At 45.2% G+C, this 24,296-nt stretch overlaps 1 protein-coding gene across 5 annotated transcripts in view; it reads left to right on the top strand.

The window, feature by feature from the left end:
* WNK2 (WNK lysine deficient protein kinase 2) overlaps window positions 1-24,296 on the top strand; it is a 94,723-nt gene that overhangs the window by 53,832 nt on the left and 16,595 nt on the right. For 3 of the 5 annotated variants that reach the window (XM_088171740.1, XM_088171739.1, XM_088171741.1), the window contains exons 10-26: window positions 707-898; window positions 1,915-2,376; window positions 5,298-5,612; window positions 8,364-8,413; window positions 9,015-9,180; window positions 9,261-9,377; window positions 9,528-9,695; window positions 9,913-9,958; window positions 10,133-10,249; window positions 10,674-11,575; window positions 13,196-13,247; window positions 13,682-13,734; window positions 13,808-14,496; window positions 14,965-15,179; window positions 16,669-16,884; window positions 17,795-17,893; window positions 23,321-23,365. In XM_088171740.1, coding sequence (XP_088027866.1) covers window positions 707-898; window positions 1,915-2,376; window positions 5,298-5,612; window positions 8,364-8,413; window positions 9,015-9,180; window positions 9,261-9,377; window positions 9,528-9,695; window positions 9,913-9,958; window positions 10,133-10,249; window positions 10,674-11,575; window positions 13,196-13,247; window positions 13,682-13,734; window positions 13,808-14,496; window positions 14,965-15,179; window positions 16,669-16,884; window positions 17,795-17,893; window positions 23,321-23,365 — 3,904 coding nt within the window. The remainder of the gene's footprint in view (window positions 1-706; window positions 899-1,914; window positions 2,377-5,297; window positions 5,613-8,363; window positions 8,414-9,014; window positions 9,181-9,260; window positions 9,378-9,527; window positions 9,696-9,912; window positions 9,959-10,132; window positions 10,250-10,673; window positions 11,576-13,195; window positions 13,248-13,681; window positions 13,735-13,807; window positions 14,497-14,964; window positions 15,180-16,668; window positions 16,885-17,794; window positions 17,894-23,320; window positions 23,366-24,296) is intronic. The other 2 variants (XM_088171737.1, XM_088171738.1) reach the window with 2 other exon arrangements.

The raw sequence follows: 24,296 nt of genomic DNA, 5'->3' as shown, positions 1-24,296 counted from the left end.
ATTTAAAGAGTCTGAGTCATTACAAATAGCCTCTCCAAGACAGTTAACATATGTCATTTTAGCTAATATGTCTTGCATTTAAATGTGTTTTTAGCATGAGCTCCTCTGCAGTGTTTGAATTAAGAGTGCCCATCTCTCCTGGGAGCTGTCCCTTCTGGAGCACATCCTGAGGGGCTGGAGCATGACCAGGGCAGGGAATGGAGCTGGGAAGGGGGCTCAGCCTGGAAAAAAGGAGGCTCGAGGGGACCTCCAGGCTCTGTACAATTCCCTGACAGGAGGGGGCAGCAAGGGGGAGGGCTGGGCTCTGCTCGTGGAGAACAGGGACAGGAGGAGAGAAAATGACCTCAAGCTGTGCCAGGGAAGCTTTAGGTTGGATATTAGGTAAATTTTCTTCACTGAAAGAGTGGTTAAGCATTGGAATAGGTTACCCAGAGGAGTAAGGGTGTCACTATCCCTTGAAGTGTTCAAAAAACATCTTGATGATACAACATGGGGACATGTTGTATGGGTGGACCTTTCAGTGCTGGGTTGGTGGTCGGACTCAGTTATCTTAGAGGTGTTTTCCAACCTTAATGAGCTTGTGATTCTGTACTCCCAAGTGCCAGGTCTGTGCTGACAGCAAGCTGGGGAGAAGCGGGGAGTGTGGCCAGCCGTCTGGTTCCTTTGCAGTATAGAAGCAGTAACCTTTTCTTTCTTGTCCCTGCAGCAGCAGCCCATCTCACAGGCAGCATCCCTGCAGCAGGTGCTCAGCGGCCAGCCTGTGTGCCCTCTGCCACCAGCCCCCCACCTGCTGCCACCGTTCCCGGGGCAGGGCTCGCAGGTGCCCGCTAGCAGCACCTCCCTGAAGCCCCTGCAGATCCCCACCGTGCCACAGCTCCCGCCTGTGGCCCCGTCCCAGGTAACACAGGGCTGTGAGCACAGCCATTTGAGGAGAAATTTCCAGCTAATAATTAACATGATTTGCAGGTTTTGTGTGGCTATTTTGACTGCATGTCAGTTTAATTAGGTGATAAGCATATTATTGTTCTTTCCTAATTCATGTGTGTTTCTTTGTTGTTTGTTTGGTGAATCAGAAGTCTCCTTTGTGCCCAACCCTGTGCCATCCAGTTAATGGCAGTTCTAAAATGGCAGTAATTTTTTTTGTGATTGTTTTGATTTGGTCTTTTGCACTGTCCCCCCTGGCACAATCTCTTCCCCATCCCAGGCTTGAGAGCTTGAGCGGTTGCCTGGTTTTATTGCTATTTTCTGACCTGATTTCACCACTTTCCCCAACACCTGCTAGCCCTGTCTATGTCGTTCTGCTCTGGGTCTGTTCTCTGGAGCAGGGCACAGACCCTTCCCTTGGCCTAGGAAAGTGGATGGTGCTGTGGCTGTCTTTGGTAGTGATAGGCACCATAAGGTGAAGCAGCTTGTGCCAGAGGGCAGGAGTAAGCTGTTGCTGTGATGCTAATGTCTGCTCCATCACCGGGAGATTTTGATTGTAAAAACCCTTTTTCTGGGCTCTTCTGTGCTGCCTGAGTTGCAGCTTGTTTGAAAACAAGGGTTTAAATTGCCTCACTTAATTTTGCATAAAAGAGTTTTGCATTAGATCTGGCCCAATTCCTTTTAATTTCTGTTAAAATTGAAAGCACCTTTTAATTAGGATATTGCTTGAAGGCTTCAAGCTGGTGTTAGAAGTAGTTTTAAGCTTCTAAGGTATAAAAGCATCCCACTCAAATGAGGTTTTTTTGCTTTTACTAATAATTTAAGCATAAATCAGATTTTATTACTGTTTGTGAACCTCAGGGAATGAATGGAAGTGATTAACAAACAGACATAATTATTCTCATGGCACAGGTGGTTTTTAGGGACTTGTGTGGCAAATGGAACTGCTTTATACCATCAGTGAAAACTGTGATATTATATTTTTTTCAGATTCCTCAGTTTCCTGTCATTCCTGCAATTACTCCTCTGGCAGGGCTTGACAGCCTTCCTCCGAACCTGTCTGACATCCCTGCTGCAAACGTGCCCCCCATTCCTGCTCCCTCCCAGTACTTTGCTCCAGCCGTGATCCTGCCCAGCCTGCCCATGAACCCCGCGCTGCCCATGGCACCCAACTCCCCCGCCCTGCCCATGCAAGCCGTCAACCTGCCTCACACCACCGTGGCTTCTCTGGTTCTGCCCTGCCAGCCCATCGTGCCAAACATGCCGGCAGCCACCATCCCCCTGCTGGCGGTGGCTCCGCCGGGGGTGCCGCCGCTGCCGCCGCAGCCCGTGTTCCAGCCCGCCTTCCAGCCGCTGCTGCCCGGTGACGCGCAGGGCTCCCAGCCCGTGGCCCAGCCGCCGCCGGCAGCCCTGCAGCCCAGCGTCCTCCACCCTCCCGAGCCAGCTCACCAGGTAAGTGCGCCACACGGTGCTCCGGGCTGCAGGCCTGCCTGGGGCTCTCTTCCTCACCAGCATTCATCCTTGTTCTGGAGATGTTCTGTTGACTTCTTGCCCTCAGTTCTGGAGGTGGTGGCTGAAGCTGTGAGCCCTGGGGTAGCAGGTAATGTCCTCACCCAGGGATGGGGGTTATCAAGGATATAGGGCGTAATTCAACTGGCTTTGGACAGTGAATGGGCAGAGCACTTGCTGAATTTCCTTTTCCTTCTTCATCTCAGATCTGGGGAAGTGTGAGCTGTGGTTCTCCTGGGTCAAGAGGATGTGCCAGGCCTGTAGCACGTCTATGTGAGATGCTGGGGCTGCTGGGTACAGACAGCAAATATGGGGGAGCTGACAGGAGCAGTGGAGTTATTTCAGTGTAGAACATCTTTAAAACAGCAAAGGGAAATGGCTGTCTGGTAAGGACTCTGGAAAACTGCATGGAAGAGCACTGTCAAACCTGCAGGGTGGAGATGGATTCTAGCTGCAGACCCTTTCCGCCCTGAAAGAAACAAAGCATAAATGAGTTCAAGTATTAGCAGGATTTACATGGAAACTGTCTCAGGGCTGACGGAGTCTGTAAATACTTCTCTCGCCACATCTGAGATATGTCAACGTGAAACACAAAAAGCAGGAGAGGGCACTCAACCTGTTAAATACAGCATTTGGAAAATCTGTATTCTGCCACATCCCTTCACCATAACACACTAATTTAAATTCGTAACATCCCATCCCAACCTATCTTGGCATCTTCAGAGCAGTACATAGTTTTTAAATTTCTCTCTTTAGCCATATATTTGGTATAGAATTACTGTCGTTGAGAATGTCAGCAGCACGGAGCCTGGGAGTGTTACTCGGTGTTCCCTGAGGCTTTAGAGGGAATGGAATCAAGCACATTAGACACAGTGAGCATGGCAAATACCAGAATTGGAGAGCTGATGTTGCCAAACCATCCTGGCCCAGTTATTAGCTATCAAATATGTATGGAAGAGTTGCATATGGAAGAATTTAGGATGAAAAAATAGCTATTATAATGTGCAGAGGAATATTTTAAAAACATCGTTCTGATTTGAAGACTTCTAATGGAGAGGTATTTCTGTATATAATGCCATGCTGTTTTCACAGTTGATGTTTAGCATTCTGAGTTTTGTTTTTCCTGGATACATCTGTATTGGGCCATTCACTTAAGAGTTGAACTTGATGATCCTTGTGGGTCCCTTGCAAGTCAGAATATTCTGTGATTTGACGATGAGATATTTTGTGAATTATTCTAGTTATATAAGATTTTAAATTGAACCACCATTCTGTGGCATTACACCACACTTGTCACTCTAACCATCCCCCTTTGGGCAGCCATGTAACTCTGAAGTGTTGTGAAGCACATCCTGTCTTTATTTTTGTCCACATTAAAACCTGGAATAATAGTTTTGGCTCATACCCAGAATCTGCAGAGAGCATGCAGTAGTGAAGTCATGTGGTCTAGTTCCCATCTGAGTCTTTTTTTAAAATGTATTTTCCAATAGCCTTAAGTCTCTATGTAATGATACTTCAAAAAAAGTAAAAATTGGGCACGCTTTTACCTAGTACTAAAAGTCTTCTTTTCTTCCATATGCTCCTTCCTCTTCCCACAAGCTTAGTCCCCCTAGAAAAATACATGATGTACCTAAAAGGTGAATGTTCTCTTTTTAAATGTACAACCCAAAAGGACTGTTATGCAGAGTAACAACCCAGTCTCTAAGGTAGCTGTCATCCTGTTGCCTGGGTCTGGTTCCCAGCAAGTGCTTACGCACTTGAGTTATTTTAATACACTGGAGAAATCCAGTGAGATAAGTGAAACTCCCTCTGTCTACATGGAGGTGTTGGCAGGATTGGGACCTTGGGGCTTGGCACATCAAAGATTAAGTTGGACTTCAGTGTGTAAACTGCACCAAACTGAAGTAGGACACTGGTGCATATTCAGCGAAAGAGATAATTGTGTAATTTGTGGCACAATTAATTAATTAATTTGTGACCCGGTGGTCCTGATTCTACATATATGGCAGATTTTTTAAAATATCCTAAGTTAGGTTATGGGTAGTGTGTTTTTCTCTGCATGGACAGTGTGGGGTTGTTGAAAGCAGAGTAAAGAATTCAGGAGAATTAATTAATCACCTAAGATCTTAAAGCAAGTCCAGAGGAGGCCCTGGAGCTGCTCCAGGGGCTGGAGACCCTCTGCTCTGGAGCCAGGCTGGGAGAGCTGGGGGTGCTCACCTGGAGAAGAGAAGGGTCCAGGGAGAGCTCAGAGCCCCTGCCAAGGCCTAAAGGTGCTCCAGGAGAGCTGGAGAGGGACTGGGGACAAGGGATGGAGGGATAGGACACAGGGGATGGCTTCCCACTGCCAGAGGGCAGGGTTAAATGGGATATGGGGAACAGACTGTTCCCTGGCAGGGTGGGGAGGCCTTGGCACAGGGTGTCCAGAGAAGCTGTGACTGTCCCTGGATCCCTGTCAGTGTCCAAGGCCGGGTTGGATGGGGCTTGGAGCAACCTGGGATAGTGAAAGGTGTCCCTGCCCATTGCAGAGGGTGGAATGAGACGAGCTTTGAGGTTCCATCCATTACAATCCATTCTGGAATTCTGTGATTTTTCATTTCTTAGCAAAATCTGGCATTGTCCCTACTAATAAACTAGTACTTGAGTAATGCACATTGTTATAATTGTACGGAGAGAATCCTTAGCTTTTATTTGGTTCTTTCAGAGAAAGTTTAATCTCTGTAGCCATTACTGAGAGCACCCAAACCCTATCACACTGCAAAGTTGGAGTCCTTTTTTTCATGAACACCGGTGACTTTGCTCCCGTGTCACGTAGGTGCTGAGCCCTTGGCGCAGAGGTGTGTGCTAACAGCTCTCTTGTGTTGCAGCCCATGCCTGGACACACTCAGTTTGCTCTGGAAGCTGGAGCCCAGGTGCCTGTGCTGCCGGGGCAACCCTCCATGGTCATGTCACCGCCGTTGCAGCTGCAGTCGGAGCTGGTGCCGCCCTGCGTCCCTCCTGACGGCGTTCCCCAGGTCCATGGCAGCCTTGCCACGGCTGCCCCACCTGTCCCCATAGAGCCCGGCCTGCCTCTCCAGCCCTCTGCTGTGCTGCAGCTCCAGCCTGATCTTTCCCAGCCACTGGGCCAGCAGCTCCCAGCTCCCTGCTCAGCTGTCGCAGCAGGCGCAGAGACATCTCAAGAGGTAGAGCCCTTCCTCAGCCTCAGGCTCAGCCTTAATCTTCTTAGTTACCCCTTGTGAAACGGGGCTTGTTGCACAAGGGAGGTTATCCCCTCCGTGTGTCAACTGCTGCTCCTCAATTCCAGCAGCTCTGGGTCAGCAAATAATTGGCTATTCCAAACGAAACCTCATGCTGTAGCTCAGGAAATGTCTCACTGAATTCATGAGGCAGCAGGGCTAAACGTCTTCTTGTCTGTAGCTGACCACAAGCATAGAGATAGAAATCAAGAAATTCTCACTGTGGATTAGAAGATGTTCTGTAGAGTTTCATCCATGTTTTGTCCAGTCTTGTTTTAAATGTCTCAAGCAGTTGTTCAACCAACCATCATTTGCCTTAAGAAACTGCTCCGCAATCTGAGTCTTTGTACTGTGAAAGCCCTTCATGCTCGTCAGCTTGAGCCCTATTCCCATTTCATTTAGCATGGTATCCTCCTGTATTGCCTGGTGTCTGCTGCAGCCCTGGGATTTTTGTTTCTTCAGATACTCAGACATTTCCAATTCTCAGGTCATAGAAGCAGGATGTTTTTTATTCATTTCCTTATAGAACTGTCAGCTCCTCCTGTCTTTCTTTCCACTCCCATAATTGTTTAATCTTCAGTCTTGACAGAACATCACAGAACATTTCCTTGTCTTCAGCTCCCTGTTAACAAAGCAAAATAAAAGCTTTAGTATTTCTACCTGATTTCAGGAAATAAGTCTGATTTGTTCTCCACTTCTGGATGGAAATGTCCCTCTGTGATTCTGCATTCAAAGTCATTCCTCTTGAGTTTCTGTTCTGAGTTACCTTTCCTCCCAAAATATGTATTTCACCTTTTTCAAAATTAATCTCTTGGTTTTGTCCCATGTTTCCATGGCTTGTCACATCTGTTGACTCCCGTACAGCCTGAAATTCCACCGGAGGCACAACTCGATGCTGCCTCCAGAAGATGCTCCGGAAGGGCTGTGCAAAAATGGATCCACTAAAAATGGATTCTAGTTTCCTGCTTTTCCTGTCCATCAATGGCAGTTTAATTCTTACTGCACCAGTGTTCCTGCTGTGATGTAGGACATTTCCTGGTGGATGTCTGTATCGTGTTGGTTAGGTGTAGCAGGAATGGTGGAGCCTTTCTGCAGTGCTTCACCTGCAGACTCCCCAGAAAAGCTGGGCTGAGTCAGGCATATCCATCACTCACAGTATTCCTTCTCCAGCTGTCTTTTTCTGAATGCACAGCTCATGGCAGGGTCAGTGCTGGGTCCCTTCAGTGTAGGGTCCATTCTGTTAGAGATTCTGGAAGTATGAACAAACCTCATTCTTGTGCACTGTGATATGGAGGATACAAGTTCTCCTGAGAAACTCATGGCCAGTGAGGCACACATCTGTCTTTCACATCCCTTGGAACATTTAACCACTGGTTTACTAATTTCATTCTCATGTCCATGAGAATGTCTCATGTCTAAGTTAACCCCCTTCTCTCATTCACTTTAATAAATGAAGCAATCCACATCGTCTCCATGCTGGTTTTATGACATACATCGCTAAAGTTTCCTTGGGTGTAAAAGAAGTTTCATACCTGTCTATATAATCAAAACACTGCATTGTGTTGCTACTCTGCCATAACATTTTTATCTCCTCTGTTGTGTCCAGGCACGTGGTAGCACTTGCATCCAAACCAACCTGAACCAGTCAGGCAAAAGAGGCTTTGTAAGGCACTTGGTTAAGTGCTTTACCAGAATGTCAATGCATTATGTTTGCATTCTTGCTGTTCATTGATGTTGCAGTTTTATTGAAACTGCATTTAAGCTTGGCATGGCTTATGTGTGGTGTTACAGCCAAGGAGTGGGGCCGGCTGGTTAAGTGACACAGAACAAGTGGGGCTGACCAGTTCCCCACTGAACTTTTAACCCCAGTCCACCACTGCTTGAGTGCTCAGTGTAGCAGTAGCAGTCAAGAGGCTTGTTTCTAGCTGTGCGTCTATAGAAGGATTTTATAGACGTTTGTTTATAAATATATATATTAAATTATATATATTTATCGATGTATCTGGTGTGAGTGTATATTACACAGTTAGATACATGCACGGGTGTGTGTGTCTTTGTGCCTACATGGTAAGTTTGTTACAGCAGGCTTGCAGCATTGTCACAAATTCTGTGAGATTGGGTCTACCTGATGTGAAAATGATGCTGTGATGTCTGTCTCAGAGCTGCAGCCAGTGGAGAGGGAAACTTTTAGGGGAAATTTGTGTAGAGGACATGATGTGAGGGTGGTGTTCTTAAATGATGAATTTTCATCTTTTGTTTGTAAGTTCCTTAGAAATTTTCCCACTAAGCCAAACACAATTAAAATATTTGAGCATATTTCAGGAAACTATATAAAGCAATGAAGCAAATTAGCAGATACATTAAAAAATAAGACTGAGTGCTGGTGTGGAATTGTCCCTCAGTCAGGTTTTGCCATGGTGGTGAGAGCTGTTTTATTCCTTTCACTGTATCATCTGCTGTGGGCAGAGGAAGGAAACTTGGCAGGTTAGTGGATCTGTCTGAGAAAGTGGTTGGTGCCTTGGACAGAAGTGATGTTGGAAGGGTAAAATAGGACATTTATTTTATCTCCAGGTTCCAAGAACTGGTTAAACAGAATGGTTTCAGGATTACTGGTGCCAACCACAAACCCTTTCCTTTAAGGTGTTTTCATCTGCTAATATAATGTGTTTGCTTAAATTACTTTTTCTTGCATTTTAGGAACAGGCAATACAGGACAAACTCCAAGCTCTGTCCCAGAGTTGCGAAAGGTATTGTCATCACCTCTTTGGCGTAATAAATGCTTGCTTTTTAGAGGCTGTTTTTTCTGACCTGACCAGAAGGAGATGGAGCATGGCTAGGGAGAGGCTGACATGTTCTGTGTGCAGTGTGCCCATTCTGGCACCTGCAGCTCTTTTAATTACTTAGTTTGGGTGCAGCATCCTAGCCTTGGTGTATGTACAGCTGTATGGAATCTTCCTCCCTCTGCAGCAAACTCAGCCTGTTTGCCTTTCTGCTGGGAGGGCACAAAGTAGGAGCTGAGAAAATTTCACCTTAGAAATGCAGGAACTTGTGCAGTTCAGAGAGGGACTGTCAGGACCCAAAAGTGAAGGGCTTAGGGGACATAGGGATATATTTACTGCCAGAAACATTAATAGATCATTTCTTGGTAGGTGTTGTAGCCAGAGTATGTGCCCAGTGTGGAGTAGTTCCCTTCGCTCACTGAGTATCTTCCAGTTTACTCAGTTTGGGCCAGAAAAAGTGTAAATGTGCCCTTTTGGCAGCCTGTTACATAGTTTACACGTGATGCATGACTCCACTGTGTGTGACTCTGGCTTTATTTTGGGGTTGTTCTTCCTTTGCCATGTGAAGCTACATGAGTCCAGATGTTGCTTCTGGTAAAGAGTTGAGTGACAGCTTGGATGGAGCAACAGGAAGTGGAAAGCAAGAAGGAAAGTCTTCAAAGAAGCATAAGAAATCCACACGTGCTCGTTCACGCCAGGAGAAGTCCAGTAGACCCAAACTGACCATATTAAATGCAAGTACAACCTGCTGGAGGGTAACTCTAGAGTTCCTTTGGCTTTTCCAGGAATAAGGGCTGTTAATCTCTGCATGCAGGTGTGTAACACAGGGGATAAGATGGTGGAGTGCCAGCTGGAAACCCATAACCACAAAATGGTGACGTTCAAGTTTGACTTGGATGGTGATGCACCGGAGGAAATTGCTACTTACATGGTGAGATGTGGCTGACCACGGGCTGTAAGTGCTCCCAGTTGCTATAGGCAGCTCCTCGTGTGCTTGTTGCATGAGCTGTCTGGCAGCTGTGGAATGAGACATTAATAAAAAAAATTCTGTTTTCCCCTTTATTTTGATGTGGCCTTCTAGGTGGAGAATGAATTCATCTTGCAAAGTGAAAAAGAGACTTTTATTGAGCAAATGAAGGATATCATTGATAAAGCAGAAGATATGCTCAGTGAGGATACAGAAGGAGAGCGAAGTTCTGACCAGGGAACAAGTCCCCAACAGGATTCTGATAGACTGGAAATGAGTGAGGTAAGAAATGCTAAATAAAGATTGCCAATTTGATTCATTTTTCTTAACAGCCAGATATTTAAATTACTTTTGCATCTTGTGTTTAAAAAAAAAAAAAAACAAACTAAAAAGGTTTCTTAACTAGAAAAATAATGCTTTTTGCTGTGTAAAGCCTTACAATATGAGTGGGATGATGCTCCTCTTGCACTGATCCAGCTCTTTCTTCTTTCTTTAACAGGAGAAGCGTCAGTCTCAAATAAAGACACCTGTGTATCAGCAAAATGGTAAGAGTGCCTTTGAATTTCTAGTGGAACGTGTCCCTGCTCATAGCAGGGAGTTGGAACTAGATGGCCTTTAAGGTCTCTTCCTACCCAAACCATCCAGTGAAATTAAGACCACGTCATGATCTGGAGACAATGGAAATTCACGTTTACTTGTTATTTTCTTTTCATCTCTAGTTTTGCATACTGGAAAAAGGTGGTTTATTATATGTCCAGTGGTGGAAAACCCTGCTACAGATGCCCCTGACTTTTCTCCCCCGGTGCCTCCCAGTGCCCAGCAGACAGAAGGGCCAGGTATCTCCTTTACTTTATAGAAAATATCTTCTCCAGAGCTGCTGTGTTGTCTCTCTTCTGTCCTCACCCCACTCAGCTGATGGGTTCACTTGATTTAGTCAGAGGAAAAAAGTGATGAATTTTTTAAGCTGTGCACTTGCAATGTGTTCCTGGGGTGTTGAACCAAATTGGGAATTTTTATCTGAATTTCAGTCAACTGTCAGTATTTTAGCTATACCTTATGCTATGGGGTAGCTGAAATTCTCATCACTATAGTGTCTTTTCAATGAAATATTTTTTGCATAATCTGAAAATTCTCGTTTGATGTGCATAACAGCTATTTGCTGGTGGGAATCACTGTTGGGTTGTCCCTGCAGCTCTCCGTGAGGATTGGCAGTGATTTCCTTTCTTTTAAAGGTTCACCTTTTGTTTATGTTCTCTCTAGACCCAGAGCAGTCGGATGACAAGCTGGTGAGCTCTGCAGTGACTGAGGCGCTCGGGGTTGGGGTTAGCCAGCAGTTTCCCCTGCACACAGGGATCAGTGACAGCCCCCTTGGAGCCACCTCGTCCTTGGCACCAGCTCCTGCTGCAGCAGCTCCTGCCAGCATAGCAAGCCAGCCAGAGTTCCTAGCCCCAGCGTTGTTGGTGTCCGCCCCAAGCGTCGCGGAGCCCGCGGCAGCTGGCGGGGGCCAGCCGGAGTACCCCCAGCCCGGCCCCCTGGCCCCCCAAGCTGTGGGGCTTGAGGAACCCCCCGACACCCCGGCCCCGCACCTGCAGCCGCAGCCAGACAAGCTGGCACGCGTGCCCGACGTGGAGATGGTGTGCTGCAGCCTTGGGCTGGAGCGGCAGCCGGTGCCGCAGGGGCCGTGCCTGCCAGAGGGCGGCCAGCCCGGTGCAGGGTCCTTCGGCAGCCAGCCCTTCCCCGCGGCTGCTGGCCCCGACGCCCTGGCCTTGGTGGGGTCCCAGCTCCAGAGCCCCACGCAGGTGCCGCTGGCCACGTCCCAGCAGGTGACGATGGCACAGGGTGGCACGGGGATGGCTGGGGCAGGGGTCAGTCTGCTCCAGCAGCAGAACCCCCCTGGCACCGCTGAGTCCGACAGCGAGGGACCTCCCAGGGTGGACTTTGTGGACAACACAATTAAAAGCCTTGATGAGAAGCTGCGCAATTTGCTGTACCAGGAATATGTTCCAACTTCTTCGGCATCAGCAGGGACCCCGGACATCTCTGTGCCACCTGAACAGGGTGACGGTGAATTTACCTTACCACCTTTTCCTGAAGAGCAAACTCCTGCCACGGTGTTGGATGGGAGAGAACCAGGCTACAGCGTCCCGGACACTGGACAGGAGGTGAAAGCTGCTGCTAAGCCACTGCTGCCCCTCGTGCCCCCAGAGGCCTTGCCCTGCCCACTGCTGGTCAATCCCCCAGCGGCTCTGGCCTTCATCCCCTCTAAGCCAGCCTGTAGGGCTAGCCCCAGGGCAGAGCTCAGGACCCACTCTCCTGCGGTAGGACACGTGTAGATCTTTTGCTTCCCTAAACATTTCATATCTCTGCTCCAGAGTGTGTTACCTTTGCCTGCTGACTGCTTTCCAGTGTGAAAGCTCGCTTAAATTTTTCTTGTCAGATGCATCCCAATTAAGTTTTCAGAAATGTTAGTGAAAGCCAGACTTTCTCTTTGGATTTAGAAGTGTTGTAATACTTTAATTCATCTCCTCTTGTGTGCCATCCAAAGCAGGCAGAAATGTGTCCATTTCTTTGTAGTTTAAGAATGTAAAATACATGCGTGGTATTGTCATTCTGATTCTAATGAAGGCGATTTTGCTTCAGTTTTAAGTTTAAATGAATGGCAGTGGTTGCGATTACTGCCTTCCAAGTCAGCCTGGATAAAGCAAACACTTCACATGCCTTTGCCTTGTCCACATGCTGCCAAAAGCAGCCATTCCATTGTCATGAGTTTCTTCTGTTTCCTGTAATAGTTTCTTTTGTCTTCTCCTGAGCTTGGTAAAGCAAGACTGCCACGGAAGCCTGTAAGGAAAGAGGTAGCAGGTGGTCTGGGGCAGTGGTTACTCTGTCTCAGTTGAGCCCCCATGTTAGGGTTTTTCAGATAAAATTCCAAGTTTATGAAATCATCAGATTTGCAGTACATTGTGCTAGATCAGTGTCTGTTCCAGCTCCTGGTGCAGGTTACCCAGAGAAGCTGTCGCTGCTCTATTGCTGGCAGTGTCCAAGGCCGGGTTGGATGGGGCTTGGAGCAATCTGGGATTAATGGAAAGTGTCTTTGCACATGACAGGGGGTGGAATGGGATGAGCTTTGAACCCCAAACCATTTTATGGTTCTATATCTTACTCAAAAGTAGCATTTCTGGAGATAACTCCATCCCCACTAGCACGGCTGAGCTTGTTCTGTGTATCATCAGCTGGAGGGACACTATCAAACTGCTCGAGAGGTGCTGTATGGTACAGGAAAGAGCTGTACTCGAGTGACTCTTTAGAGCATGTTGTTTTCTAATGATAAATGATTTTCAACAGCAAACAAAATTCTCTCTCTGTGAAAGGTGTTATGTCTCCAGTAATTAGAATTTGTCCTATTAAATCCATGCCAATAAGGAAAGAGACATAGAACGTCTGAAGACAGACATACCAATAAGGAATGTACAGTATGGCTGGAAAAGCAAATCCTCCAAAAAAGAACAGAGCTCCAAGCATGTGTGTATATATAATACACTGGGTTTCAGTAGCTTGGGCTGCAGTTCCAGCTGCCATGCCACCACTGCTTTAGTTCTTCCAAGGAAGGAGAAAAAAGATATAGGAGTTGGAGGCAAGACTTGAATGCCACCTCCACAGGCACTGTGAAATAATTCAGTATTCCCTGGTAGTGCCAGGGCAGCAAGGGGAAGTGAGGGAAGGAGAACACATTCTGCTTTGTGAGTGAGACTGAAACTGTGTTTCCTTTTTCCTTTTACTGAAAGTTGGACAAGCTGGAAGTCACTGGTGTGAGTGCTCATCCCTCAGAGGCAAGAGGTGGGTCAGCAGGTGGAACAGGTAATGCTCCTCTGGCCGTCCCTGCTCAGTGTCAGTGGCAGGAGTGGGGTAGCAGCCCATCCATGCTCAGCAGCCCTGTGTGTTTCTGACACACCAGGAACACCTGGATAATTCAGGCCCAATGTAGCATGGAGGTTTCATTCTTCTGTTTTTCTCCTTAAAAATTTTTACCTGACAAATGAAATTCCACACACCTATTATTATTTGAATTCCCCAAATCACTAGAGCTGCCTACCTGCAGATACTTTATATTGCCATTGCTATTGCCTCCTGCATTTTCAATCCTGTATTACAAAGATTGGGGTTTTTAATTATTCCTCAGTGGTACACTTTAGTTTATCACAATAAAAACATTAGCTTTTATTATATTAAAGCATTCCAGACATAAATATTTTTTCCCAACTTTAAAACAGGTCCAGCCACAAGCATCACTTCAGCTCCTGCTGCTCCAGCAAAAGGCCTTCAGGTAACCAGAACTAGGAGCGGTTTTCTGCTTGATTGTTCCAGTTCCTTCCGTTAAGCTCTCTTATTTTCTCCAGGTTGCACCTCCATCATCAGGCACAGTTCCACAGATGGAGGCTTTCCAGAGCAGTGAGGAGGCAGAGAGGACGGCTTTGCCTGTGCATGCGGAGAGTGTGACGCAGCGAGCAAAAGCAGATGGGGCGATAAATAACTTCCACAGGGATGGCTCTCCCTGCTCTGGTTCCTATGGAAAACAGGCTGGGGCTCAGGAGAGCGTCATGCCAGCCAAAACCATTGGCAGGTTTTCAGTTGTCAGCATGCAGGATGAATTAACTTTAGCGGCACCGCACTGCCTGAGGTTCTCAGCGCCCCCAGACGTGTACCTGGATGAGCTGCCCTCCAGCCCCGACATGAAGGCTGCTGTCCGCAGGGTCCAGACGGCCTCTTCCGTGGACGTCCTGTGCGACCAGGCCTCGAGCGACTCGGCCGACGAGCCTTTCCCACGGCAGCCGGTGGCTGCAGCTGCACAGCTCTCCCCCCCAAGCAGCAGCACAGCTACGGATTTAATTAAAAAAGCAGCTGCTTTTCTGCAGAGGTCTGGCAAAGGTGGCTCCCCCGGCCCAGAGTCACCCAACGGGCAAGGTGCGAAGATTCCTACCATCAACATCACGTCCTTCCACTCACAGTCGTCATACATGAGCAGTGACAATGACTCAGAGTTTGAAGATGCTGATATGAAGAAAGAATTGCAGAACCTGAGAGAAAAGTATGTTGGGTTGCAAGTGATGAGAGGGAAGCTTGTGTTACCATACTTTGGCAGCAGCTCATCTTAGGATGAGCAGAGCTGTAAGGAATAAACTGGTTCTAGGCAAATTAGGCATTGCCAGGACTTTCCCCGGCATGCATCCTGCTGTGCATTGCCTTATCTGCCAATTCCAGTTAGAAGAATAACTCATAGAATCCCAGAATGTTTTGGGTTGGAAAGGACCTTAAAGATCTTCTCATTCCACCCTCCGCCATGGGCAGGGGCACCTTCTGTTACATAAGGTTGCTCCAAGCCCTGTCCAGCCTGGCCTTGGAGACTTCCAGGGGTGGGGAGCCACCACAGATAGATTGTTGTAGCTTTGCATGCTTGGGGATGAGCAACTGATTGTTTTGTTTTACAATTAATTATGCTGTCAGGATGTGGTACCTTATCAAATACATTGCTAGCAGAGCTCTTTTATTTTTTTAGGCATATGAAAGAGATCGCTGAGCTGCAGACGCAGCAGAAGAATGAGATAGAGGCACTGTATATTCGGCTGGGGAAACCCCTTCCTCCCAACCTGGGCTTCCTTCACTCTGCCCCACCGAGTGGCCGGCGCCGCAGAACCAGCAAAAACAAATTGAAAGCTGGAAAACTCTTAAACCCTCTGGTCCAGCAGCTCAGGAGTGGAACATCAAGCACAAGTAGGTACACTGAGTGCTTCCCTTCACCCGTTGCTTGTGTCAGTAGTGGCTCTGCTCTGTGATGGCTGGGACTGCTGGAAAGGATGGAACTTTGGTTGTTTTTGACCTGGCATGCTTTTCGACAGGCTTGTCCCAGCTGCCGGTGGTGAGCCATACCTGCCTGCTCTGCATTGGCTACAGTGCTTGGCAAAGGAATAATATTTCACCTTAATTTGGAAAACAGCCTGGTTACATCTCCTCTGTTCTCCAAATGCAATTTAATGATGTTTGTATTCACTTCTTAGGTGCTGATATGTGCTATTGATTAGGTGCTGTATCTTGTTGTTGTTTACTTTTTCCTCCAAGATGTCATATATAAAAGATGGGATTGCATTTGCTCCCACAAGGATGGGAGGTAAAAGCAGTTACAAAACCATGGTGGATGACCATCTGAAGTAGTGTGAGATTTTCACACAGCACTACAGTCTTGAGTTTTTATCTCTTGGAAAAGTACAAAAATAAAATTTTCCTGGGAAATACAGGTAAACCCCAATACCTATTTCTTCAGCAAATGTAGAATAGAAAATGCATATCTTTTTCTTCAGCTTAGTTTATGCTGTTATTTGGGGGAGCAGCAGCATTTCCAGCATTCACCCTTTATTTCAAACCTGGTGGCTCTTGTTTTCAATATTACTGCATCATAGGGCCCCTTTGAATTTTGTTGCATCAATCTTTATAGACAGGGTGTTGAGGAGGATTTTGCTTTTAGCTAAGGATTTCAGGTGAGTTGGGAAAAACAAATACATTCAGAGGCAATAAGTTCTGTGTGGCCCATCTTGAGACTGTGTTCTTGCCCACAGGGACTGAAACAGTGTTTGATACTGTCTGTACTTCTACATCCGTCTAGATATTTATATATTGATACATATCTGTAGATGTCTAGATGTCTCTATCTGTACTTTTGTCTACACAAATATCTCATGTAAAGAGGCTTAAAAACCAAAATACCTTTGCATTCCTATGTGACATGAATTTATCAGCAGAAGCATCTAACAGTGGCAATGACAATTATACTAAAATAGCTATATATAAAATGTTCCTTGTGTCTTTGCTGCAACTTTTTATTCTTCTCCATTTGCTTAATTTCACCTTTGGTGTGGGAGAGCAAACCTCTGTGACTTGCTTTGTCATTCTGTGCATTCATCCTCCTCCTTAGCCCCCCAGGAGCTGTCTCTTTATTCTAGCAGTGCTCCTTCTGGGGGTCCTGAAAATACAGAGGAGAAACTATGAAAATGAAACCTGGAGAAACAGGATCAATGATCGGAGATGTTGATTTTTTTCTGGTGCAGACTGTCCCCAAAGTCTTTGCTCCATCTGCTACATCAGAATGGTGAACAGCTGTTCCTCTTGGGGTCAAGATATGGATTATTTTTAGGCAGAGTTTTCAGAGATTATTCAGAGTTTTCCTAGATGTTGCCATTGAATGTGTTGTGTTTGTTTGCTCTTTCAGGTAACCTTTCAGACTCTAAAGACTCGCCCCACAAAGAGAGCAGTAACTCTCAGCCCGGCTCCCCTGAAGTGGCCGCGGTGCCTCCTGGCTCAGCCCCCGCCGTAGGCAAGGCTGTGCAGACCCAGCAGCCCTGCTCTGTCAAAGCCTCTCTGTCCTCTGACATCTGCTCCGGCCTGGGCCCCGACACAGCCGACGCCAACGCAAGCTCTGGCCAAGGTGATTATTCCTGCTGCCTGTTTTGTGTCTCTTCCAGCACATGCTGAAATTAGTTCCCTTCCCTTGGGCTTGAACTTTTTAGGAGTGATAGAGGAACGTCAGCCTTTGACAATCCAAATTGCTGGCTTATCTTTAAAAAGAGCATTGCAGTATTGTCAGAAAGAGCAAAATTTAAGTATCATACCAAGTGTTACCAACACTTAAGGCATGCCCAAGACATCCCCGATTCTTAGGAAATAAATACCTTTCAGTTTTGCCAGCAGTGGCTTTATCCTAATTCCTTCTCTGGAGTCTGCCTTACCGATTCCTGAGAAAAAATGAACGGAAAATAAAAAGATACAGAAGGCTAGGAGAGTGTTTGCTTTGTTTCATTTTTTTAAAACCCCTTGATTCTGGTAGACCCCAAGTTCCTTTTTATAAACTACCAAACCGTCTTGGGCATGAGAGAAAATAAAAATGAAATTAAAAGAAAACCAAACTCAGGGAACCAAGTTATGTTTCCTTTCTATGAGGGGTTCACTTAGTGCATAATTTTCGAGACCCAGCCACAGGACTCTAGACTGGCTGTGCTCCCAAGACCCCAGCCCTGAGACCTCTGTGTATTGCCCCCTGTCATAGGCTTTGACTGATCTTGTTGCCATGCATATGGGAAGTTCCAATGATGATTAAAATACCTTCCTCACATTGCACATCCTGCCAAACTAATCGACAAAATATCTATCTGTCCTCTTCTACTGTTATTGCATCCTTTGTGTATGGTCAGTGAACCTGCTCCTCTTTGCCAAAGTTAAGGGGGAGATTTGGAGATTTAACTAACAAAGCTGATTTGACTGATGGTTTAGGACATCTGATCACAGCTACTTGTACTTTATAAGTGTCTTTGTTTTCTTCCCTTTATATTCATTTACAGGCTGGACGGTTTTCCACCAAACGTCTGAGAGAGTGACCTATAAATCTAGTAGCAAACCTCGTACCAGATTCCTCAGTGGACCTGTGTCTTTGTCCATCTGTTTGTATTTGTTCTTTTGTATTTTATCACAGTCCATCTTTCTTTTACCCCTTTTTCCAATTCCATGGTTTATATCTCTAATGTGTTTGGCAGGATGCCCCTTTTTCTGAATCATCTTTTCTTTCTTTTTCTTTTAAGTAATCATCATGAACACACCTTATTTATATTAATTTTTCATGTGAAAGCTTTTTTTGCACTGCTTTTGGCTCATGCCTGGGCACCAAAAGCATGTGTGGAAGATCTCATCATTTATTATATATAGCCTGATGGTAAATTTTACCCTGGACTTACCAAAGCTTTTGTACTTTATGTGATTTCTGTTGAAGTAATTTTATTTGCAATGTGGCAAATATACATGTCTGCTGTCCCAGTTCCAGCGACAACAAAACGAAATCCATCCTTCTGTAGACGAATGGTCTCTTTCACACATGTTTGGACTCTGAAGAAATGCATGTAGCAAGCTGATACAATTCTAGAAGGTCACTGGAGGGTATAACTTCCATACAAGGGCTGTATTAACTCGATATACACTACTGTTTATATTCACTCTATTTTCTTTAATTTTTTCCCTGCTCTTTGCATGTGGAAATGCTGAGACAACAGTGCTCCAGCTAGTTCTTTCCAAATCTCTGTCCCAGGTGGGCTTTTCCCCATGCAGTCACTTTAATTAGTTTAAGTGAGCAATTCTTTGATGAACTCATAAGCATCAGGAAGATCTGGTTACTCTAAGGGAGAGTCTCATCAACTTTTTGTGTAAGCTGATCTGGCTGAAGCACTTGACTCAGTTTATTTTCTTATGACCTTATGTGACCTCAGAGATGAAGTCAATTAGCAGTTCATCAAAGCGTAAATAAGTAAAAAGCAATATCTGATATTCTGATGATACTTGGAAATGGATTGCTAGGATCCAGGAGTTTTGTCTCAAATAACTGTGCACCTTCTATTTGTACCCTATTTGTCTGACTTCTAAAGTAATTGGCAATTCCACCAAAGGATATCAAGCTACTTAATAAAAAAATTAAGACTCTTTTTTACCGAATTGTAGATGCTGCTTTTTAGGCAAACGGATTTTGCTCGTACAATAAAGATATGTTGTGCTGAACAGGTACTATAGGCCACTTAAATGTAACCTTAGAAGGGCTGATAACGTTCATGAGAAAGCGTTTGGTTAAATAACTGTGGGTTTACAGTAGGATCAGATCTCCCCTTGGAGTTCTGCGCTGCTCATTGATATCCAAGTGGGTCAGGTCAAAGGCACAAGACCACTCCAATACATTCCTCCTAATTTTATGAACAAACAATATTTTTAAAAACAATCTCAATTTTTTTATTTGACCTCCCTGAAAGTCCAAACACTCAGGTGACTGATGTTTACAGAATTTATTATTATGTAAGCTTTTAACGACTGGTGAAGTCATGAGACTATTTTGCATTTAGGGATTTTTTCTGAGAACCTGAGGGGAATTCTCAGCACCCAAATGTTCCTCGTCACTGGTCATAGTGGCCACAGTAATTTCTTCCTCTGCACGTGTAATTCCCAGAAGTTGTTCCATTAATATTCCAGGGAATTACTATTCAGTAGGATGCCAAAAGTCTGGGAGATGGCAATTAAAAAACAGTGTATTAAAAATGTTTGGGTGCACGGATATTGTGAATGAAACCAAGGGAATATGTAAATCCTTTGAATCGTGAAGTTTCCTGATGCTTAAATAACTCAGCATGACTAACTGCTTTTCTGTTCTCAGCCCATGTACTCTCTCATGTTCTGGGCTAGTGCTGGGGGAGGTTTGGTCTCCCCCGTCCCTGAGTTACTCCAGGAGACGGGCACAGTTCAGGCATTTAATGCAGCACTGCAATCCTAGGTCAGCCCTGAGAGTCCCAGGCCGGAGAGCACAGCTTGGCTGCCAGGGGAGCCTCTCACCTGGAGTGCCTCTCACCTGTCCCTATGGTTGAGCTATGGGCAGGTCTGGTTCTGGTGGGGCAAGAGGCTATTCCAGCTTATTTTCCTGTGAGCCCGGCAGGTGGGATGTGTGTGAGTGAAGGGCTGGGACTGTGTACATTCCTGCCCTTCCCCAGGGTGGTGGCTGGGGCTGGGACAGCGGTGGGCAGGATGGACAGCAGGATGTTCTGTGAAGCTGGGATCCAGAGCAGCCATGACTGGAGCATGAGGAAAAACAGTGTTTGAGGGAGGCCAGGTTGGGTGGAGCTTGGAGCAGCCTGGTCTAGTGGAAGGTGTCCCTGTCCATGGCAGGGGGTTGGAGCAAGATGGGCTTTTAAGGTCTCTTCCAACATAAACCATCCTTTGATTCTGATATTTGAAGGTGATGATGTTGGCAATACCAGCTGGCTTGTGTTCCTTCCCCTCTTGAAGGGACGTCAGTGGACCCAGCAGGCAGGCAAAGCCAAGCATTTGGATTAGGTGCTAAGTGTGTTTGCATCCATGCCCCATCCCTGGAATGTCCAAGGCCAGGTTGGACAGGGCTTGGAGCAACCTGGGACAGTGGAAGGCCTCCCTGCCCATGGCAGGGTTGGCAATGGATGGGCTTTAAGGTCCCTTCCAACCCAAACCACTGGCAGGCAGGGTTCCATCCTCTGTACATTTGTAGAGGGCTGTGACATGGCTGTCCAGTGCCAGCAGCTTGGTGGCACCTTCAGACAGTCAGAGTCTTGGGTCTATTCCATAAGTTAAGATTTCCCTGGTATATTTTTTTTTGTTTGAGGGCTGTTGGGAAATGTGCTGCATTTTCAGAAATGCTCTGAATCTGTATGTCTGGTTAAGGAAAAACAGGCCTTTGGTGAGGCGGGATATGCCAGCAGGAGACCTGCTGCACTGGCAGAAAAGTTGGCAACAACTTTAAAAATAAATGTTCAGGTGGATTAAAGATAGTATCACAAGGATCTTGCTTTGGTGACAAGATCTATTGGACTCGAATACTTTCACAGTGTTCTCCAGGACTTTCTGATCTGTTGCCCATGTCAAATATTGACTTCACCTTTGTATGTTTCATGAAATAAAATATTTTTGATGGGCTTTGGCATAATTTTATCCTGAGTTCCTTTCCTGGGTTAAACTGCAGGGGTGCCCTAGGGAAGAGTTTCCACTCATCGTGAGTGGAATTCTCAAAGCTCTGTTTGGACTGGGCTTGGAATCTTGTGTAATGCAATTTTTGCCAGGTCTGTAGCAATTCATATACTGTATGTGCATATGCAGTTATGGAAATGGTCTAGGAATTTGTTGCCATTTCCATTTTTTATAGCTTTCTAGCTTTTTGGCAGCTGTTAGTGCAAATATGGGACAGTGGATTTTTTCTGTTCTGTATGATATAATAGCTATTTAATTCCTCAGGTAAGAGATCCAGAATTAGAGGTAAAATGCTCTGCTGAACTTTTGCAGTCTTACATTAAATCTTACTTATAATTCCTCTCCTTAACTTTACAGTTCTTACACACATTAATTTCGGCAGTAATACAATTAATCTGGTGAATTAGATCTACAGAGTGAATTTTTTATTGAATTTGAGTTCATAACCAGCTGTGCCTGATGACCGTCAGTCCCTGCTTGAGGCAGTCTTACCACTTAGGGAAGGTTTCCCATCTCCCAAGCCCCTCACTGGGATGATGCTGCTGGAAGGAGCAGCTCTCTTCTCGGTGCCTGATTCTCCTGTGATGTTTTCCTCAGAGCTGGCGCCCCTCACGCGGGTGTTTCGTGAGTGTGTTGAGTATCTCCGCTCTCTCTCACTTCCCCGGGCTGGGTTTGGCAACTGAGCTGCTGGGAAACCTGTGCCTGGCTGTGCAGGAAGCAGAGAGGTTGGTGATTAAGGTGTTTTTACATGCGTTTGAGCATGTACTGCAGTCAGCTCCCTGCTTATATTTCTCGCAGGCAGGTGCTTTCCATTTGCATTCATATTATGCTAAGAAGTGCCTGTTGCTACAGGAAATAGTCTTTAGGATTGCTGCCGTGGCCACTGCCATCGTGGGGACTTGTTTCCATTGTGGAAATTAGTAGCTAACTTTGGGATAGGCAAGGTAAGGTGTATCTGAGGGAAAAGAGGGCAAAAGATATAAGAATACAAGACAGATGGTTGAGTTGTGAATGTGACTGTGTTTGCTATCTGGGCTTTGAGATGAGAACTGAATTTGGTCATGCTTTTGTTTTTCTGTAGTCATGTCCTTATTTTCCCAGGGTAGAATCCTACGTGAACTATATGAAATAATAAATTCTTTCAAAGCAGTCCTCTGTTCCTCATGCCACCCATATCTAAGTGCAAACATCTCTTCTCCTTACTTCCTCCCTCTCTCATTTCTTTACTTTCTCTTCCTCAGTCTCTGACTGAAATGGCTTCCTTCTCCTCTGAAGACTCATTCAGGGCCTGTGCCAGCCTGGACCTGCAATCTCTGAGTTTAAAGCTCCGTTTCTGGCACAGTAACAAAATGTTACACCACTGTTTACTCTAGAGAAAAAGCACATCCATCCTCGATCTTACTATTTTGCCCCAGTCTGATTTTGCTCATGGTTTCAAGTGCTTCTTCCCAATGAACCCACCATAGCCCATGTCAGACAGTCATCTATCCCCATTCCATAACAATATTCTTCTTATCAAGTCCAAAATACCTTTCAGGAAATTTGGCATCCAAATAGCAATGGTGCCAATGTCTGGCAAGATCTGACAGTCAAGTTGGGGTCTCGGCACACTTCTGGCACTCTATCAACAGACTGTAAAATCATGATGAAGGATGGAATGAGACAATAATGGAAAAAACACATAGTTTAGTTAAATTAAAACTCGGCTATCCTGGTGGATTATTTTTCTGCACTTGGACAAGGCATAAGGGAAACTCATTCATAGTTCCGTTCAGTTGAAGTTCAGAGTCTCACATTTAGACACAAATCCTACAAATAAATTATTTGGAAACAATTGGCCTCAGACCTGCAGAACAATGTATCTTTTTGGACTTGTAAAACAAGATTTTTAGGGTGGTTTTATGGTTTGTCTTTGCAGCCAGACTAGCTTGACTTGTTCCTGAAAGCATTTTTGGCCTCCAATCACAAACTAAATTGACATCATTTCCTGCATTAATAGGAAACAAATCAAAACCTTCTATTAGGAAGCCAAGGCAATTTGGAGAAAAAAAAATTAAAAACCAACCAACCAAAATAAACCAAACAAATGCATCTTTAAGTCACAAGCCCTTGCTTTTGGCATGCTGTGGTACTTTACAAAGCTTTTGAATGGCTGCACATTAAGAAAGGTTTGAGCTGTCCAGTTATTTAGGCTTCCTTTACTCACCTGAACTGCTGACTTTGTCTGTCCTTTCTTGCATAATAACTACTTTTTTGATTGCTTAAAAATACAGAAGCTTGTCCGTCCAATTTGTTGTGTTTAGTCTTACCTAATTCTGTGTGTCTTGTATTGTTTTACCTTGTAGGGTCCACCTTGAAACGACTATGTCTAGGCAAAGATCACAGTAGTAGTAACTATCCCATTTTTGTTTCTCAGTATTTCCTTCATGGCATGGGATGTTCTTTGCTTTTTTATTATTTTTTTTTTCTAAAATCTAGTTGTTTAATAACTAGAGCTGATGCACTTATATGAAACTAGACTGTTACAAATTGTGGTACTTTGAGAGTAATGCATGTGCTGTGATGTCTTGGGAATCTCGCATGCTGCAAGAGAGTTGTGGTGTTCTGTGTGTGAGACCGTGCATGCATGCGGCCAGGAAACTGGGTCCAGTGTCTGTCTCTGAAATACACACCTTTATATGACTGCAGTTCTCTGCTGGAGGAATTGATAACTTAAAATCATCCCACTCCCCTTGAGCTGCATGAAATATTAAACACCAGTTGAAGAGCTTTCCTCTCGAAGTCCTTACTTTTCTCACTTTTACTCCAAGAAAAGGAATTGAGCAGTATTCATTTAGAAGTGACATTGCAGGTTGAATGCATGATCATTTAAAGGTTATGAATGTATTTTATATAACTGTTGGACTAATTAGTGTACTCGGTTTCATTGGCTGGTAACTGATTTAACAGAGAAAATACACAATGTTCATGTTCGCTTATATAATAATTTTACTACAGTTCTACGAACTTTTTGCTTGGAGAGATGGTCTTTACTTCCAATCTTTAGCTATCTCAAATATGTTAGCTGAGAAGTTACTTTACATTTTCTGATTAGGTTAGATTGAGACTCCTTCAGTTGCAGTCCCCTCCTGAGCTTTCTGTGTCAGATTTGCAGTCACTAAGCAGCAAAAGGACAGAAATTATTTTTTGTACTAGTTCTTCTAGAAAGAAGTGAAATACAAAATTAAATCTCTATCAATACTCTTCCTGGCTGCTTTTATCTGTACCAAAAGCTCTCTGTTTTTGTCTCAAATGGTTGCCCTGCCCACTACATCCTCTCTC

This window comes from Sturnus vulgaris, chromosome 11 (genome assembly GCF_052056855.1).
Source record: "Sturnus vulgaris isolate bStuVul1 chromosome 11, bStuVul1.hap1, whole genome shotgun sequence".
Classification (NCBI taxonomy): Eukaryota; Metazoa; Chordata; class Aves; order Passeriformes; family Sturnidae; genus Sturnus; species Sturnus vulgaris.
This window is presented reverse-complemented; position numbering and strand designations above follow the sequence as displayed.